Source organism: Cicer arietinum, chromosome 1, assembly GCF_000331145.2.
Source record: "Cicer arietinum cultivar CDC Frontier isolate Library 1 chromosome 1, Cicar.CDCFrontier_v2.0, whole genome shotgun sequence".
NCBI classification, from domain to species: domain Eukaryota; kingdom Viridiplantae; phylum Streptophyta; class Magnoliopsida; order Fabales; family Fabaceae; genus Cicer; species Cicer arietinum.
This window is the reverse complement of record NC_021160.2, coordinates 46,496,613-46,518,034: the sequence shown is the minus strand read 5'-3', so window position 1 is coordinate 46,518,034 and position 21,422 is coordinate 46,496,613. Positions and strand designations below refer to the sequence as shown.

The window sequence follows — 21,422 nt, the reverse complement described above, 5'->3', positions numbered from 1 at the left end:
GATTCACACGTGAGATGCGGACGGAAAATCGGTTTAACATCTGGATGAAGTGTAGACTTAATGACACTACACAACTGAGCATCAATCTGACTCCATTTGGATGTTTCAGTCACACTCACCTTTTCAGGGTTTTGGGTGAGATGATCCTCGTAACCTTGACCACGTAACCATAGTTTGATGTCGGCAGCCCAACTATCATAATTTGATCTGTTCAATTTCTCAATAGAGAGAGGAGAAGTGATGTAGTTGGTGAAGATGCTCTTTGTTTCAGACTGGGACGCCATGGTCAGCATAGATTGCCAGAGAACGCGTCGGAACCGGGAAAACAGAGGTTTTTTGAACTGGAACTCGTATATCCGTAACTCGAAACTGAAAACCGAGGGCAAATATGGAAGCAGGGGGCCGAGGCGAGTGCGGTGGAAGAAGTGGCACCGTGAACGGCTGCCGGACGCGCCGTCAAGCGCGGTGGCAGTGGGCGGCGCGTGAGGTCAGGAGGCGCGTGAGGGCGTTGCTGGTGACGCGGCGTAAGGGTTTGGCCGATCTGGGGTGTACGATGCTGCTGGAGTGGTCGTTCGTCGAAAAAACTCGTCAAAAACAGTGACGGCAACGATGATAGGGCGTGAGCGGCTGAACAAAAGTTGAGGAATCAGCGTATCAACAACAGAGGGGGAAAACCGGAGTTGAGAACACGGTTTGCCGAAGAAAATATTCATCGGAGACAATGGGTCGACCGGGTAGTTGACGATTAGGGTTGTCTCTCAGTTGGCTCTAGATACCATGTTGAATATAAAGAGTATTGAGAGACATATTGTGAATAACTCGTGTGTTTCAACTACACAACGAAATTTTTTTATATATAGACAAAGGGTCTTAAACAACTCTAATTTACAGTAATACTAACGGGCCAGAATACTTACAGTCCATCTAATATAATATAATATTTACATTCTAATATAATATTTAACAATAACAAACAATGGAACAATGAAAAAGTAAATAAACAATAGATGGAGATGAATCTCCTTGCAAAAGAGAGAAAGTAAATGATACTCTCAACACCAAGAACAGTCCCTCTGGAATGGGAATCACCCAATACTATTTATTACTCAGCCCACTAATTATACTTAACACTCATCGCGCCCTTTCCCTTTCAGTTACTTCCTTTTTTATAAGGGACTCGGCTATTTCCTCTCCTCCCATTAATAATGGGTCTATCATCAATAGTGGGCCTAGCGCCTAAAATGTTATGTATCAATCCCTTTATAACAACAATATCATACACTGCAGTTTGTATTTTCTAGCAAGTTTTCCTTTTTCCGTAAAAATCATCTTTCTTTTAATTATTTTTTGGTCAGTGTTCTGCATCCTCTCCTCTTTTATCTGTTATTTTTGTAATTATTATCTCCTCTTTCTAATTTTCTTCCTTTTTTTAATTTTATCCTTCTGCTCTCTGTTAAATATTTTTATTCTATTCTTTAGTTTTCTATTTCCTCAATTCTGTAACCTCCTTTTTATCTCATTATTTTTTTTGCTCATTACTCATTCTGTTGTCCCATCTTACTCTCTGTTTTCAATCTGTCTCTGCCGATTCTTTTCTATCATTCTGTTATCTCTGCATACTGTTGCTACCATGTCTCACACTCTATCTTTGGTTAGTTTTGAGTGGTTCACTTCTTTAGACCTTTTCAACGATGGCAATTGGCAAGTGAAAACAAATCTGCATCACCAACATATTTACTTTATGACTGTATTGTTTGTTTTCTATCATTTTGTTGGTTACTTGAAGTTTTGAACTTGATGGTCATAAGACTTGATCCGCCAATCTCCATTCATAACATTGCTCTGTACCCTACCACTAGGTTGTCTACCACACATCTGCTTAAGAATATAATAAAACCATTTTTCAAAACTATGTAAAATCAGCATTCCTTAAATGCTTCAAGCCTACATGTGGTTTTAGGAGGGTATAATTGCTGTTTGATGCTACAATAAAGTTACACATACAGAAACATAAATCAGAAGATCCAATTAAGATATAACCTAAAATAATATACGAACTTCGTGAAAGGATAGAGATACAAGCCTAATGGAAAAACTAGTCGGTAATAGAAAAAGAGCATACACTGTTGCTAAGTCAAAATGAAAGCGAAGTCCATTCTCAACTAATGTAGTCACAAGAGAGTGGTTTCCTGCTAAAACTTCAAGCTGCATGGTCCTGTACTCATTATGAATGGAGTCAATCTTGTTCACAACTGTTTTTATCTTTGGCTTATTTTTATCCAGCACAACCTGAACATGAAGGTATCCTTTCATATATTAACACAAAAGGATTTGCAATATAATTTTAATATTATGCACTTAACATGGTAGCCGAAAATATTTCAAAAATTAGAACCTTTGCTATAAGCTTCTTGTATGGTAAATGTTCCTCTTTCAAATTCAAGTGCGCAATATGACCAACAGTCTCGAAAGCTGATGGAACAATCACACCCTCAGGCAGCAAGGCCTCCAAGATCTGCAAAAATCATACAGGACAGACAATCTTTTATTTTCCGCACATTTTGAAGTCCAACAAAGAACATCAAGGAAAAAAAATCAAACATATTTTGAGGCATCATATATAAATACAAATTTATATTTGAAAATTAGAACATATAAACCATCAGTTGGTTATGATTTAAAACCCAATATTCAGTAGTTAACAAAAACTTATGGACTCGCAAAAAAAAAATTGAAACTTGGAATGGAACACATGCCATATTACTTTGACTTGAAATAAATGTTCCAGATAAGTAAATCATGATAATTTTTCATCATGATAGACTATCATATATATAAGATACATTTATACATACACCCTAACACAAATTACATGTATACCAGTGTGTCCTTTGGTAATATACCTCATTCATCTGCCAGTAATCATAAAACAGTGTCAACTTGCATCTCACTAGCTCAAAAGTCAAAGTGGTGCTTTTTTCTGCATACTCCTTCAAGACAGCCTAAAAACAGGATGAAAATATGAACGATGTCACAAGTGAATAGATGAAATTTTAGGAACCAAAAAAATATACAGAACAAATTTTCATAATTAGAAAGGAAAAAAAAGAAAAGAATATAGATGTGATTATTCCAACTTGAAACTAAGAGATGGAACATAAAATAACAAGGAGATACCTAACATCGTCAAAATAACTATAATAACAAGGAGATATCTAATAACTATAATGACTAAACAAACTCAAAATATATAAGAGTTTCTACAAATTACAATTGTCAACACTATCAAATATGTCATTATCAATACATGTAACTAACAAATCATTCAACCACTCATCCTTCATGCGATTGCGCATTCCATTCTTCACAAAATTCATGGCAGAGAAACATCTTTCAATAGTTGCAGTTGTCACAAGCAAAATCAAAACTAACTTTAATTATTAAAATGATTTTTCATTTCTAGTGAGGGAAAGACCCCTCATTAACTATACAATGGATCCGCCACTAGATCCCACCCATTTTAGACCTTTCCCCTAATGGCTATCGTTCAATATCATAACCCAGTCTTTAGGGATTTCTGGCAAGCTCGGCGCCTCTGCGCAGCTACCCGCTGCCACCAGTGCAGAATTCCGGTGGAGCAGTGCCGCCACAAGGTCACCTTCTCGCATACAGTTTCGGTGAAGTTTGATGACAAATTTTCTATTGTGGAAAGAATAAATTTAGCAAGTGACAAACTGGCGCAAGCTTCAGCATTTCTTCGTCAACCCTCAAATCCTTCTTAAGTTCCTCACGAGGAAGAGAGACGCACAAGCCGTGTGAAGTTTATTCATCTTGGGGAACAGCGAGGTCAACTCTAGCTTTTTCAGTAACAGACTTACGGTTTTCAATTACAAGCCCAATCCTCACCCAAGTCATTATGGGTGTCCATGCATGAGAGCTGTGGGACAAGATTCATACATACTTTCACAATCAAATGTATGCAAAGGCTGTGCAGCTACACACCAAACTGAGAAATACAGAACCTGGTAATCGGTCGATCTCATAATCAAATGTAGCTTTGTTTGCAACTGATGACCCAATGTCACCCCAAAAACAAGTTAATGTGATCTTGAAAGGATTGCCACCTGAATACGATGCACTAGTCACTTTTATAAGCAGCATTGCTGAGCTGCTGCAAATTGAATACCTTCTTGCACAAAAATCAAAAATAGAGAACCAAAAGCAGAATATGGCAACTGAACTACCATCAGTCAAGATTACACAGAAATCAGATTGAGGTCACAATAATACAGGCTTCAGAGTTTGTGGTGGTCAAAATAGCGGCAACAAAGGCATGGTGGCCGCAGTTCTGCTCAGTGCCAAGTGTGCTTCAAGTTTGGCCACATAGCACAAAAATAGTATTACTGAAAGAAAAACGCAGACACATTGTGGAATTGCAACTCACCTTGTTGGCCACTGTCTCCCTCCCTTACAAGTTACAAATTCTGTTAATTCTTATTGTGGTTTATCGTATAAATAGATACAGATTCCCTAGAGCCTCTGCTATTTCAAGTACCACATGCAAAATACTAACTCAGAAGTCCAGCACAAAATACTCAAACCTCCAGACCTGTATCTCTAGCCCAATCCTCGTCAACTACCATCTCCTTCTATTGAACATCCCCAAAATCACACAAATAACTGAACAAATATACATCCAACGCAAAGAGGGTCTACGTCTAAAATTTACAACCCTAAACTCAATCCCACCTTACTCCTCACTCAAGTAGAGCCTACAAAAACCAGCCTTGACTACCCCAAGTCGGGCGCTGCTATGATGATTGAATACAAAGCTCTAACAAAAACTGGGTGATTGCTCATCTAGCCCCCCCATTTTTACTCACAATAGGTAAAATACACTACCGAAAGTGTATTGTACTTCAATTACACTCACGGACGGGAGGTTCCGGTAGATTGCCGAGTTTTGAGTAACCACCTAAAAAATGGCACTTATTTCAGTTTCTCTAGCTCCTAAGTCCTAACAGATAGGCCATTGGGTGTAAATGGGTTTTTTCAGAATAAAATAAAATCCCAGTGGCTCTATCAACAAATATAAAGATTTTCAAGACTTTCAACAACAACCCGGAGGCAGAACTCTACAAAACCAACCAACAGGATTTCAATGGATACCTAGAGGCAGAACTCTACATAAACCAACCAACAGAATTTCAAACTACAGATAAAAACCTAGTTTGCAAGCTAAACAAACCAATAAATGGCCTAAAACAACCGCATCAGGCTTGGTGTTACCACTATTATAGTTTGAACATGTTTAATCATTTTAAACATCACTTTTTTGCTTGATTCGTCACATTAATACTAAGCAAAAAGCAACGCAGACCAAAGCAATGTAATTAAGAATTTTCAACAAACTAACAGAAGCTATACAGAAAAATTAACATAGAAAGAAAATGCAAAACGCTCTTGGCAATGAAAACTCACAGAAAAGGCACCTTTATCGCCTCAGGCAACGCCTCCACATCTCCATCCGCATAGCGTTCATCGAGCAGCAACAACCTCGTCGATCCCCTCCACTTGCCATTCCCAAATTCTTCACCAAGCAAGTTCCTAAAACCCTCATCAACACCTCCTTGTTCTTCTTCAACAACCTCAACCACAACAAAACCAGTCCTCCCAACGCGCTTATTCCCTTCAACTTCAACAAATTTACCCTCCCCCTCCTTCTCCTTCTTCTTATTCCTATTCGGCCTCGAAATCTTCGCTAGATTCCGAAATTTCACGAATCCGCGAGAGTTGAACGTTTTAGCAAGCTTATCGCGATACAGCACAGGGGTCAAATCGTCACCGTCGTCGTCTTCCGATTTTCCGTTAACACGCCGTTGCAACGAAACGAGAGATTTTCCTCCTTCTTCTTCCTCGTCGCTGTTACCGTTAATTTGGTGACCTAAGAGAGGAGCGATATTAGGGTCAATGTCATCACCGGGAACACGAGCAATGTTACGAACGCGAGGCCAGTTAAGAAGGTGACCACGGAGGCGGCTTTCGAGAGCGGAGCATTCGGCGGAAGGGACGCGAAGTGCAGCGAGGTCGAAAACTCTAGTGAAAGTTTCTTCGTGTAGAACGACGTCGTTTTGAGGGAATTGAGATTGGGATTGGGAAGGGTTGGTGCCTTTGTGGAGGGAGGGTCCGTAGGAGAGTGATGTGGTTGTGGTGGAAAAGTGTGGGGTTGAGAATGTTGTTGTGATGGGAATAAAGGGAAGAATAGAAGGTTTATTGAGTTTGTTGAGAGTGTGAGGGAAGAGGAGTTGTGATGGAAAGGAAAGAAGATGAATTTGGGGCTTTAGGAATAGGTTGCTCATCATTGATTGTTTAGCAGCTAGTGAAAATGCTGCTTTACTGTGTGAAGCATGAACAGAATACATTTTGTATAGCGAGTGAAAATGCCATTCCAAGAGGCTTTGAAATGATAGAATTCAACTTGCCTTTTCAAAATCCTCTTATTTGTACACATTTATGGATTAAAATCCAAATCTTTGTTAAAGAGACTAATAAATTTTTTGGGTTTCGGAATCATAAGAATAGTAGCAGTGAGACTATTAAGAAAGCATCACCAACTAACTGTTATAAGATGAGTGATCTTTAGCAATGAGAAAACAATTATTGTGACAACCTAAACATTTTTGTCACAACCTAAACATTAAAAATGTTCTTTTTATTAAAAAATTTGTTTTCTTTTATGGTGTTATGGTGACTCGAAATATTTGATTATCATAATTAGAAGTGTGTTGTATGTCTCATTGCGTCTCTAACGTTTTTTGAAAGAGGTTTAGTCGCTCCTCCATATTTTTGATTGGAGTATTTATATTCGTCACATCTTCCGTTAAACTAATCATAATGCGGATTTCCTAACAAAAAAAGTTTGTGTGGCTCTCTGAATTTATATTTCCTTATCGAGTTCTATGCTTTATTTGATAAATTGAATTGAGCATTTTCTCTCACATGGCACAAAATAAACCAAAACATAATAGTTAAATCAATTGTTCTGTTATGAAATCTTTAAACCTTGTTGATCTCATTTATAATTCTCAAATCTCAAGGTTTGAAATGTTATCATGAACCTCCTCTTATATATGAATAGATTTTCTTTATTTAAATAGTTTTAGAAATGGAGTTTGTTAATGAGTTATTTGGTGATAGGAAAGTTGAATATTAGATTATGGATATATGAGAGGTTACTTCTTATGAATATCCATGTGTTTTGAGCAAGTCAAAGATTTAGTGAGTATAAGGGGTATGAGTTCAGTATTGGCACTATGGGTCAAATACAAGTCGAGTACAAGAGATATGAGTCGAGTATGTAGGAGTATGGGGCGAATGCCAAGTAATTGGTTGATTTGTATTTTAACTCATCAAATATGTGTGAAGATAGGTATAATTTTATGATGGTATGCACCCTATATACCATGAGGCCTATAATTGTGAAATGTTTTAGATAATATAAACCTATATAGTGAGCATATAACAGCCCCAAAAAATAAAAAGGAAAAGGCAATGATAGACATAAGAAACTTATAATTATTAAGATATTATCAAGTCATTATCTATGAAGTAACAACCAAATTAGATGTAAAAAAAACTATAAAAAAACAACTTAATTTATTTGAGACATGGTTTATGATCTTTAGATTTATCTAGTTGTGAATCATGTATTTGACTTTGAGAAGAAACAATTTAACTATATCTTATCTCCATTTTGTCTTAAAAAAACCACATATTCTGAAGCTAATTGTCAAATAGAGATGATGTTTCTATAAAGTCAAACACATGTGGAGCATTTTCATCAAACAATGGTAATACGCATTTAAACCAAACTAAACTTATAAAGAAACTTAAAAGCAAGACACGAAATAAGAAATATACATACACAAAACAACAATAGAAGGACATCATCAAAAGATATTAAATTCGACAACATTAACAAGGTCGAACCACAACGTAACCATTGTAGTTTTAGTGGAAGACAATTTGAGCATAACTTTGCAGGTGAGGAGTTGCCATGGAGGACTGAGGCAATTGCGCCAATAAGTTGTCGCAACTTTTCATTAGTGGCTCTGAAGGTGATATTGTGGTTGTCAATATTTCATAGGTATGAAGAGAAATTCATCATAGTAGTGTGTGATGATTGCAAAGTAAAGATTCGACACACAAGGTTCAATCGATGGTGATAACACATTCAAAAAAGTTGAAACATAAGAGCAAATATGTGTTGAGACAAGAAACCTTGTACTAGGTTGACATGTAAAGAAAACTTGGAGTTGTTAGGAGAATTTGGGAGTATGTTAGAAAATAAGAGAGACAAGCGCAATAAACCTTGGTTGTAGCTTTAGTTAGGAGACAAAGTAGTGCTTTGTTGTGAAATATACTTGGAAACAAATGCTTGGATGATCATGTAAGCTAATTATAGGATTTTTACAGTAAAAGTTTGTCATTTATAAACAACAAAAAAGAGGATCAAAATTATAGAAAATGATATAAAGGTACTTCAACTCGTATACGAGATCGTAATGGGTCGGAACTTGTCAACCCAAAATGCCAAGGAACTAAAAGTGTCAAATTAAAGTGAGTCTTTCATCCTTTACTCTTTTCCCAATAAAGAAGTTTTTGGTATATAAAACAAATTATTTAACAGTGTGAAAAACTAACCCTAATCAATCATACAATATATGCATATACCAAATTGATAATGAAAACTCACACGTCCAAAATGTTTTCTACAAAGTAAAATCAATATTTATACCATCTTACAATATACTTGTTAGATCAATATTTTTACCTTTTGTTACAACATAACACATTGTTCATACATGTGTGTAAGTTCTAGAAATGTACTATTATCATGATATACCAATTACTCAATTCAAAGTTCATCACATAAATCACTGTAAAACATGTATGCATGCTCACAACGTTACAAACTTAGCAACCTCAAATTAAATAAAAAATATAACAACAACAATAAAATTTATCCAAAACTTGTAACCTCTATGATGTTGGTATATAACTAGCAGAAATCAAAAGAGACTTGTGACTATGTCTCTATTCAAGTATCTATTCCATAATAACATTCTTCTTATATTGGTCTGAGTCAAACTCATTTTATTTATATCATGAAAATCTTTCTTTGCATTTTCTTCTTTGACTAAAAGGTACAATACAAAACCATATTAAATTACATAATATAGCAAAAAATTTACCCCACAAAATCAAAACAAGTAGACTAATAATCACAAGCATACATAAAAATATGTTATTTAAACCATATTCTATTTTCCTCCTATCTTCAACACTATTTTTCTTGGACACCCCGCAAGTCCCATTTGATGGTGGTGGTATAGGCATATTATTTATTTCAAGTGAGAAACAACCTGACATGTGATCAGTGTGTGATGAGCTAATTGAACTAAGAGAAGATGAAGATGTGAATATTACAGATGAACCACCATTGTTTGAGGAGGTGTTTGAATTGGTTGGGCGCGTGGTTTTGCATTTGCGGATAAATTTTGCTTTTACACTGCTATTTGATATGGACATTGACTCCTTTTTTGTTTTCCATCTACTTAGAATCCTTTTCATCTGTCACAATGTCCAAAGAAGATTAAATCATAAAAAATATAAATAGCAGTTATATTATTCCCATTAAGATATAGGGTTGTGACAACGAATCAAAAAAATTGAGAAAAAAACTACCAATGTGTCATTCAATGCCATCCTAAGGGCATGCCACATGTCATTTCCTCTCTTTCGTCGGCGACTTCTACATTCTTGATTAGCCTTTGAAAACAAAACAACACCGTCTTCATTCGCAGTTGCAAGATACGAAAGAACAGGATCAGTGGTGGCGGCGTTGCGTTTTCTCCTTTTGTGAGATTTAAAAGAGTCATCTTCGTCCATGACGAGTTTGAAACATGTAAACAACGACTTCTTATTATTATTGCTTTTATTCATTTCTTTCATTATAACATCAAGAATAATATGATATCCAGTTTTTTTTTAAAAGAAATATGATTTCCACTAAATTTAAAGAATAATCAAAACCAACAAAAGGGTTTTGGAACATTATTTTCCAACAAAAAGAGGCAAAATCTCAAGTTAAATCTAAAATTAAGGTATTTTTGTTTGGTTTGGTTTTTTTCTTGTGATTGTGAAATAGAGAGATTGATGGCGTGTAAGATTTTGTTGTTCAATTATGTTGTTTGTAAGAAATGTTGCTTTAGAGAGAAAAACGGTTGAAACTTTTTTTTAAGTTTTCTAAACCAATCAATTGAAAATTATGCCTATGTTTACTTCTCTCCCTCTCTCTTCTTTTGGTAATAAAACGTTCCATATTTATCTTCTTATTTTTGAATATCTATAGTTGCTTACGTGGAATATATAGTTTTGATTTTTGATAATGATTGAATTTATGTGTTATTTATACAACTAATCTGTTTTAGATACACCTTTTTTCAAATAATGAAGTTAGCATGGTAATCATTTATTCGTAACATGATATCCTCTAAATTTATCAAATGAAATCATATACTTCATATATATATCTCTCTCATATATATATATAAATGTGAAATTGCTATAATTTTTTTTAAAATATTATTCAAATTTGATTTCACCGATATTTTATTTATGTTTATCTCTATTATAGATCATGTCATTTGATAGTTTTAAGAAATAGAAAATATCATTATTGATAAGTAGGTATTCAAAATAAGTTTAATATATATGTAATGTATGTGTAAGAAAATTTTACACTGACATCGAATACAAACTCATGATATTGTCACATAAGTTGTTTTGTAATTATAATTTTAAAATAATCGTAAAATAGTAAATTTTCAATGGACATTAATGTAAAACTAATTTACACCAACAAAATATATATCCTTTTTTTTCATTTGAAATTGTAAGTATTAGTCAATGGTATATGAGTATATATATATTTGATATTTTAAATGTCATTCAATATAATCATTCAAATAAAATTTTGTAGTTAAACAATATGTCATGATAGGTTAAATTAACTTGACCTAAAATGAGCTAATTAAAAGGAAAAATAAAGAATATTTCAAGTCAAGACTTTATAATAGTTTTTAGTTTTATCTGTATTTAATTTGAATTGTAATGGTTTTAGTTAAGTGGTGTAAGCCCAATATGGTTTTAGAGAATTGACATTTGGTCCATTTTAGGAATAAGGTAAATCCCTATTTAAATACCTTGTAAGAGTCTCATTTTGGATAACTTTGAAATGAAATGAAATTTCTCTAATGAGAGTTGTGAGTGAGATGTGGCTCCTCTTTGAGTTATTCGATTATAACTTGTTTAAATCTTATCAATGGATTTCTTACCATTGTGACGATTCAACATTGGCTTATCAATCGTCCTTGATTGCGGCGTCTTCTTCATCTTTTCCATCTAACCCATGTTTGTTTGTTTCTTTTCCTTTTTATTTTACAACTTTATCTCAAGAAATCACTTGGTTAGATCTTCAATCTCATGTGGAAGCACTCAAATCCACATTAGCATGGGTACAACATTAATGTCATGTCGATAGAAATTCATGTGGCATATTAAATTTATGTATTTGATGTCGTGCTCTAAAGTGGTTACCTTATAATTCAAACACCTTAAGACTTTGTTTGAATTGATGAAATGAAGTGATGTACATGAAATTATATTTTAGTGTTTAAATTTATAAAAATTTAATTGAGCTACATGAAATATAACATAATTCATTTCATCTCATACCACCTATGCTCCAATTTTTCTTCCACGTAATTTATGTGCATGCAACTAATAGAGCTTCATAATTAAACAATTATTTTTTTTACCCATTTTTATTTTATCATATCTACCATTTTTTTATCAATGATGGATAACATTTTCTCTTCCTTTCCTCAAACATAGTTGAGGTAATTGTAATTTTGATTATCTTATTTTCATCTATTTTTAGTATTGATCCTCACATTTTAAAATCCTATAATTTTTGTCCAACCCTCAAATTTATTGACACAAAATAGTGATGTGCCATATTTTAATTGATGTAGCATATAAATATGATAATGTAGAGTCATTCAGATTGATCAATTGTTTACTTGTCAATAATTAAAATACAAAAATGAAATTATGAAGTTAAAAATGAAGTTTTTAAGGGGTTTTCTTGCAATATCATAAGTGTTGATATTTTACATCATCAAATTGTATGTGGCATCATTTAAGATATGTCATATCACCATTTTTTTGTCCAAAAATACAGGGGATAGACCAAAACTGAGATTTTAAAATGGATGAACTAATTTCAAGAATAGGTGAAAACATGAGGACAAAAACTACAATTAAGTTAACAATATTGCTACACACACTCCTCAAATTTTTTATAAAAACAAAATACCTAAAATACCCTTGCTTATTTTTAACATTCTTAAAATCTATCTTCATCACCGTTCATAACCTCATAACTAACATATCACAACTTATCCATAACACACCTAACATAACTCATAATCGTTCAAAACTCACTCCATTCACTCATAACATACATCTCATGAGTTTCCTCTTTAAATTGTGGTTAAAGTCGCCCAACAAGTTAAGTTTATGGATTTGTGTTTGAGTTCGTTTTTTTTCTTCAAAATCGAGGGAGTTTACGTGAATTCAATTCACGTAAGTTGTAAATATTTAAAAGTCTGGGGTTTTTACGTGAACTCAGTTCACGTACGCATATTCAATAGAGTTTAATAATTCACAGGCAATATGTTAATGCAGTTCATGTATACCTACATGAACTCAATTCATGTAAATGAACGTGAATTCAGTTAACGTATAAGTGATATCAGTTAAGTAATTGAAGTGTACATGAATTGAGTTCACGTAGGTACACAAGAATTGAGTTCACGTAATTGTACGTACGTGAATTGAGTTTACGTATACCTGATCTCAGTTAAGTAAGTGAGATGTACGTGAATTGATTTCACGTAGGTAAATTATGAGAGATCGCATATCCATTCACTATGTCGGTGTGTCCACCTTTTGATAAGGTTAAAACAAATAGTGCACCAAAAAAAGGAAAAAGTAAGATATCAAAAAAAGATAAATCAACCAAGTGTGACCCATCTTAGTTATAATAATAGATAACTAATTAATTTAGTTTTGCCATAAATTTGAATACATTTACCATTATATCAGCAATAAATAGACCATCGGCAGCATATTATGCAACCGAAGGATCAACATGAACTGGTTATCTACAAATGATGTATGGATAAGAAATCATGTGAAACCACTCTATGTAATCGTTTGTGTAGTTTGTAGGTATCTGTACAACCGCGCCAACATCAACTACATACACAATGTATTGCGTAAACATTATATCTATTTCCTCTTGAGTAGTCCTCCTATTATCTTTAACAGTGATCCATAAAAGGTTTAGACATGACCGTATTGATGAAGTAGCAATGTTGATTTACAAGGAAGGGGGTTTGAATTGTAAATATATCTATTTCAAAATTCTTGAAATAAACTCAAGTTTTAACTCAAGAATGATCTTAGTTAATGAAACAGAAAACGAAGAATGTTCTTGGTTTTTATTAGAAAACAGATAACGTTCTTGGTTAGCTTAAAAAATAGAAATTCAGTTTGTGCTTTATCGTAGTTAATCAATCAAACTTAATAAATAAAGAGATAAGATAGAGAATATCACACAAAGATATATCCTGGTTCACCCAACTCGGGCTATCCAGTCCTCACACCGTGAGATTTTCCACTAAGTGTTCAAAAACACATAACCTTCTTGTTTTAGAGCACCTAGTTCAGATCAATCTTGATCTGTTTCAATCTCTATTACTTTTCACCCATAAAGTAAATAGAACACCTATCTAACTTGATAGGATTTATAACAATCTAAACAAACTATAATGAAACTCTTATAGTTTGAGTTTTTACAATAAGATTGTTTTTGATAGAATCTGAGATGTCTCAACTCTTGTTTGAGATTTGATTCTTTACAAAGAAATCAGTAGTTATAACACAATATGATGTAAGGATTTAGAACTGATTCTTCTTTATGGAAATTGAGAACTTCAAGTATGTGAATGTGAATGACTTATGAGAATGAACATCACATGAATTTCTTATTTAATCCTGGATATTAGCCTTCCTTTTATAGGCGTTTAGAAGCATTTAATAAGGGTCAAAAAGAGCTGTTGGTAGTGCTCTATCCGTTTTGACCAAAACCAATATTTGAGATTAAAAACAATCTAGCATTTGAATGATTTTGAATCTGTTTGACTGTGTCTGTTACAGCATTGCTTAGTTCGTGGTTCTTCTAGTTTTAAGGATCTTCGAAGCTTCTCACTTAACCATTGATGCTACAGCTTCGATCTAGAGCTTTGAATCTAGCCAAAATAGTTTGGAGAAAGATTATACACCTTTGCAAAAATAAACAGGATACTGCTGGAATTATGCAGAGAAACGAAAATTGATTATCAATCTGGATCTGTCAATTTGATCTTTCTGGAGATTGATGATCAATCTGGATTTCCTGTTTTGATCTTTCTGGATGTTTTTTTAATATCTTTGCATATATCAAAGTTGATCGAACTTTCTTGACAGTTTGGCTGTAGAGGTTCCAAATTGTTTTCAACTGGTCTGTTTCGAGTACTTTTATTTTAATGTTTCGAGAACCTTCTTGTACTGGGATAAGAGCTATTTGTTTCTTGCCATGTACTGATGATATTGATATAAAATTTAGAGGCAAAAGCTTTGTTAAAATAGTGAAGATTGATTGGTCAAGATGTTGTGACGATCAGTCTTGAAACTGGAGATCATTCTCTGTTTTTGTCCATAATGTTCTTGTTTCAGTTTTGAACTGTTTTCTTTGCTTTGCTTGATTATGTTCTATAATTAAATTCACTCAGAATCACAAGTTAAATTAACATAACATTTTAGAATCATAATTAACAGTCTTAATTAACCTTTGTTTATTCTCATCAAAACTTTAAATATAGAGTTTGTCTCAACAATTGACGCAATATCTTGTCAGGAAGATGATCATACATCTTCGGACTCCACCGTATCCACCTCTAAATAAACAAACATCCTCAAACAGTTGTGTCACGCGATGCTCTTCTTACGGTGTCCATCATATTTGATCAACATCAATCTCATCAAGTGCTTTCCTAAATAGAAGAAACAAATCATTATCCTTTTTCGGCTTCCATCGAAGTGCTTTAAAGTTATCCTGAACATGTATAGAAGAAGGTCTACAAAAATCTACACATAAAGTCGAGAAATTCTCATAGACCCAAACCTGAACATATATAATAATATATCATTAGTTTAGAATTAATAATAGAAATTATCAACACAATAAACAACCATTGAATTTACCTGTAAGAGTGTTAGATACCTAGAAACTGTTCTAGTCTGATGAATACTAGCTTCACGAAAATTGTCATATAAGTAAGCAAGAGCAACATCACCCCATGCATATCCCCCACATGAGTTGAGGTATCAGAAGCAGTCTAAATAGGAAATGCTAACTTTGAAGACGCCCTTGCTGCCGAAAAGCATGCAACCAATCAAAAAAATAATATAAACGCCTTTGTAGCCATCTCCCAATGTTGATCACGATAGCATTGTGGTATACTTCAAATAGCTAACTATATCGAAATGTGGTTATCCGCATGACATTAAACTCAACACAAACAGAAGCGTCATCTCCTCAATTGAAAGATGAAAGTTGTTAGTGTCTCGATGCCACCTCTCTACGAAAGCATATATGATCCTTTTGTCGATCATTTTGTAACTGCATTTTAACAATGAATATAATCTTTGACTCTTAACTAGCTATTCCATTTCTTCATGTTCAACCACAACTTCTTTCAATTTTTTTTCCATTGCTAAATACCCTTAGCTCTGAAGTAACAATGTCGATTTACAAGGAAGGGGGGTTTGAATTGTAAATCTGCCTTTTTAAAAATTCCTGTTAAAAACTTGAAAATAACTCAAGATTGATCTTGGTTATGAAAACAGAAAAACGGAGAACGTTTTTTGTTTTTATCAAAACAGAGAACGTTCCTTGATTAGTTTAAAACAGAAAATCAGTTTGTATTTTATCTTAGTTAATCAATTAAGTTTAACAAATAAAGAGATAGGATAGAGAATACCACACAACGATATATCCTGGTTCACCCAACTCGGTTACGTCCAGTCCTCACAACCGTGAGATTTTCCACTAAGTGTTTAAAACAAAGAACCTTCTTAGTTTTACAGCACCTAGTTCAGATCAGCTTTGATCTGCTACAAAGTTAAAACCTTTCCACCCAGATAGGATTTCTTACAATCTACCCAAACTATATTAAACTCTTATAGTTTGAGTTTTACAATAATGATGAGATTGCTTTGTTAGAATCTGAGAAGGCTCAACACTTGTTTGAGTTCTGATTCTTTAACAGAAAAATACACAAGAATGACTCTAGGAATCGAATGGAAAAATCAGAATTGATTCAATGTATGTGTGTGAGAGAAATTCAAGTATGATTGAAATGAGTAATGAATTTTCTTAGTACTTGAAGGTCTGATTTTTCCTTGAGCTTGGCCTTCTTTTTAATGGCTTTTTAGAGCATTTAATAATGGTCAAAAGAGCTGTTAGTAGTGCTATGTCAGATTTGACCAAAACCAATATATTTGAATAAATATATTCCAACTTTTGAACTTTGTTGACTGGACTGGTTTCTTTGTTCTTGGTCAGATTTATCTTGTGTTTAATGGTCCTTGAAGCTTCATGTGTAATTATTGATGTTACAGCTTCGACCTGGAGCCTGATTTTGTCCAAAACAATTTGGTGAATGATATAAACTTCTGCAGAAGTAAGGAGATCAAAATTGAAATTCTGCATAAACGAAGATTGATAATCAATTTGGAGACTGGTCTGGTCATTCTGGAGAAAGATGTTTCTTGCAGAAGATCAAGTATAACAAGCTGGAGAATGTTTTATCAGTCTGGAGGCTGGTGTTGCAGTGCTGTCCAGATTGATTAGAGTGTTGTCAAGAATGTTCAGATATGTCTGGGCTTGCTAATTCGTGATCTTCTCTCTTTGTGATTCGAATGCCTTCTTTGACTAAAATGGTTCCTACTTGTTCTTTGCCAAGTACTGATAACATTAGCATGAAATTCAGAGGCAGAATCTTCTTTGAACTAATGGAGTTTGATTGATTTTGGAGCTGTGACAATCATTCCACTGCTGTCCAGATTGATCAGAATGCTGTCAAGAATGTCCAAATATGTCTGTCTGGTCTTGTCAATTCATGATCTTCTCTCTTTATGATTCGAGTGGTTTCTTTGAATCTAATCATCTCAATATGTTCCTTGCCAAGTGTTGATGACATAGATGTAAAATCCAGAAGCTAAAACTTCTTTTAACTAGTGGAGATTAATTGGTTTTGGAGTTGTGATGATCATTCTAAATTAAATATTTTTAAATGATTTACAAATATTAAACTCTTTTTGTCTAAAAATAACATTGTTTCGCATCTTTCACAATAATAAAACAACTAACAAAATAAAATAATATTTCTCTGTCGTGACTCTGTCATTTGTAACTAAACCAACAAATTAAAAAATATGATCTGAAGAAAAATTTACCACTATACCTGATCAATGGAAAACTGTTTCTTAAATTTGACCAAAACGAAGACACTCAAAAATTAAATATTCTAATGATTTTTGTCTACTATAACTACCTATTAACAATTGATGATCAACGACAATAATACCTTGTCGAGTCACATTGTCCTTGGTTAGTAATCTATTATACAATAAATACCACGCACCCAAACAAAGATATATTCATGGTATAGTCATATTCCAAATAATGTCATATATGGAAAGGTTGCATCATCAACATCTCGTCTTAAAAAATAAAATTATAAATTTATTATATAGAGTAACTTCCATCGTGATAATAAATCTATGTAATCAGAGACGTTGTTATGCAAAATAACAAAAAAAAATACATTGAGACGCCACCTCCTCTTTATATATATATCCAACAGTGTACTAAAATTTTAAAATATAAATTATTCTATTATATATTTAATTATTTTAATATCAATTCTTGTCTGTTCAGTTTCTTGCCTTTTTATGTTGATTTCTTTGCTTTGTTTAAATCCTATCTTTGAATTAATACACTCAAAAGCACAAGTTAAATTAACATAACATTTACAATCATAATTAACATTCTTAATTAATTTTTTGTTTGTTTTCATCAAAAACTAAATTGAGATTTTGTCTCAACACGCTCCCCACAATCATGAAACAAAAGAAAGGAAACAAAATGTAAATTAAAACACATTATGACAATAACTATTAAAACTTTAATATGATCGAGAAAATTATCACTTCCTCCCAAAGTCGAGTGGGCATATGATCACCAAATATCCTAAGGACATACTTGTCAACCGGACCACCAAGATATCCATCAGCTTATAGAGGTTCATCTATGTGTTTTGGTTGAGCCTCATGTTGTGTTTGTTCTTCCTGTTGGGTCTCCTCTTCCTATTGGGAGTGTCGCTCTTGTTGTGCTTGTTACTGCTGTTGTAATCGTCGTTGTTCCTGTTGTGCTCGCCTCTCCCGTTGTACTTCTTGCTGCTCCTCAAGACGTTGAGTCTGTGCAGAAGCGGTTGGTCTAACACGATAACCCTCATCATCAGCAGTACCCTCATCATTAGCAGTATCATTAATTATAACTCGATATGCTCTATCAGTAAACATAGTGCACACTGTTTATGCAAAACTATATCATAATCATAATCAAAACTATATCATAATCATAATCAAAACTATATCTGTTCACTTACGCAAACTTAGTTCACGTACGCAAACTCACTCTACCCAAAAACCTACGTAAATTCAATTTGTGTAGATTTATGAGAAGATGTACTATGCCCCGAAACCTACGATGTAATGAATATACAACTTGATATCCATTCGGTCCTGAGAAGATGCATATTCTACGTTTATTTATTTTGAGTGTCCTAGAATGCATAAATAGACGGCATATATTATTATGTTATGTATATATTTATTTTGCTTGGATTTTCTTTACATGTGCGCGTATTATAATTTGTGCTTTTTCCTTGTGTTTGTTTTATTATGCATTTTTGTGTCTATAAATCTAGCACATAGATACTCGTTTTTGTTTTTTGTGTTTGCTTTATTTTTATTTAAAGATGACATTGTTTCAAAAATATTTTTACATTAATTATATTTATATTGTGGTAGATTGCCATAATAATTATAGATACATTCATAATTATATTTATTTTTACACAAAATTAACAAATATAAATGTATTTAATTATCTTTTAATTTGGAAAATATTGATATTGTTAGGTGTTTTAATTCAATTGGTCGATATTATTAGATTGAATGTTTTATTAACCTCACAATTTGTGAATTAATTATGGTATAATTTACCATCTCTTTTAAAATAAAAGAAAAAGTACTTAATTATCATTTATACTTAAAGTAAGTATTTTTGTCTATAATTGAAGCTACAACGAGCACTGTAAAATTTTAGGGTCCGACCAAAATATGATAATATATAAAATAATAATAAATATATGATATGATAGAAATATGATAAACACTTATTTTATCATGAGTTTGACGTCTACGCAATAATAAATATGATAGTATTATTGAATTATGTTATATTTTTTGTACACATCTTATAATAACTTGATATGATATATATCACATTTAAATAACAAAATAACCTTTAAGAAACAACTGTATATTTAAATTAACTTATAATAATTTTAAACTTTGTAAATTAACAAAAATATTAAAATAATTAAATATATAATAGAATAATTTATATTTTAAAATTTTAGTACACTGTTGGATATATATATAAAGAGGAGGTGGCGTCTCAATGTATTTTTTTTTGTTATTTTGCATAACAACGTCTCTGATTACATAGATTTATTATCACGATGGAAGTTACTCTATATAATAAATTTATAATTTTATTTTTTAAGACGAGATGTTGATGATGCAACCTTTCCATATATGACATTATTTGGAATATGACTATACCATGAATATATCTTTGTTTGGGTGCGTGGTATTTATTGTATAATAGATTACTAACCAAGGACAATGTGACTCGACAAGGTATTATTGTCGTTGATCATCAATTGTTAATAGGTAGTTATAGTAGACAAAAATCATTAGAATATTTAATTTTTGAGTGTCCTCGTTTTGGTCAAATTTAAGAAACAGTTTTCCATTGATCAGGTATAGTGGTAAATTTTTCTTCAGATCATATTTTTTAATTTGTTGGTTTAGTTACAAATGACAGAGTCACGACAGAGAAATATTATTTTATTTTGTTAGTTGTTTTATTATTGTGAAAGATGCGAAACAATGTTATTTTTAGACAAAAAGAGTTTAATATTTGTAAATCATTTAAAAATATTTAATTTTTATTGTGCTATTGATGTAGATCTATAATTAAAAAATTTAATTAAGATTTACACCATTGGATTTTGCAACCTTTTGGTGAGTTTATGAATTGGTTGATTGTCTTTTAGGATGCATTTAATTTGGGAAATAGTTAGGATTGGGAAATAGTACAACTTTTTGTATTCTACATAAAATTTTGTATTGCACTCTTCTTGATATGTTTATACAATAGACTAAATAATATAATTTTTATTATAGTACTCTTTTATTGATATATATGTATATATATTGATATTTATGAAAGCAAATATTAATATATAGAGGAGGAGCAAAAATGATGTAGTGAGAATAGAGATAGTAAAAATAAAGGAGAGAGATAAGAGGGAGGTAGAGAGAGACATGATATGTGAAAAAGATATGAGATAGGGAGATGGATTTAGAGTATAAACAAAGAAATATGAGAGAGAAAATTATCTTTTAATAGAAAATAAAAAAAAATAGTTTGATATTTTTGATAGTTTGTGCTTGGAGACAAAAAAATTGTCTCATAATTTAGTGATTGACAAAAATTCTTAATTTAACCGATTCTATTCTTCCTTATTTTGTTTAGTCCTATAATTAGTTTCTAAATCAAATATGGTACAACTTTTTATTATATTAATTCATCCTTTTATTTTTATTATTATTTTAATTATAAATCAAACGCTGTAGTCTATTTGGTGTAATTTTGTGAGCACAAATTGTAGGAGTAGAGATGGCCACCCTTGTGTATTGATTTAGCTATTCTCAGCATGCCTGTGCTTTTGGGTAGAGCTTTATCTTTGTGAATGAATATTTTTTTTTTTGAAACACTGAATAAATATATTGTTTTACTTTAGGCAAGCAAAAAAAAAAGATTGTTTTGT

The 21,422-nt window shown here is 32.5% G+C and overlaps 1 protein-coding gene across 1 annotated transcript in view; it reads right to left on the bottom strand.

The window, feature by feature from the left end:
• The window catches only part of LOC101495702 (tRNA (guanine(37)-N(1))-methyltransferase 1), a 12,279-nt gene extending 5,786 nt beyond the window's left edge, over nucleotides 1–6,493 (bottom strand). The window contains exons 1-4 of the mRNA XM_004487586.4: nucleotides 5,493–6,493; nucleotides 2,904–3,002; nucleotides 2,396–2,515; nucleotides 2,123–2,289 (exon numbers count right to left, since the gene is read on the bottom strand). Of these exons, the coding sequence (XP_004487643.1) occupies nucleotides 2,123–2,289; nucleotides 2,396–2,515; nucleotides 2,904–3,002; nucleotides 5,493–6,422 (1,316 nt within the window). The 5' untranslated portion in view covers nucleotides 6,423–6,493. The remainder of the gene's footprint in view (nucleotides 1–2,122; nucleotides 2,290–2,395; nucleotides 2,516–2,903; nucleotides 3,003–5,492) is intronic.
• Between the last annotated feature and the right edge of the window lie 14,929 nt (nucleotides 6,494–21,422).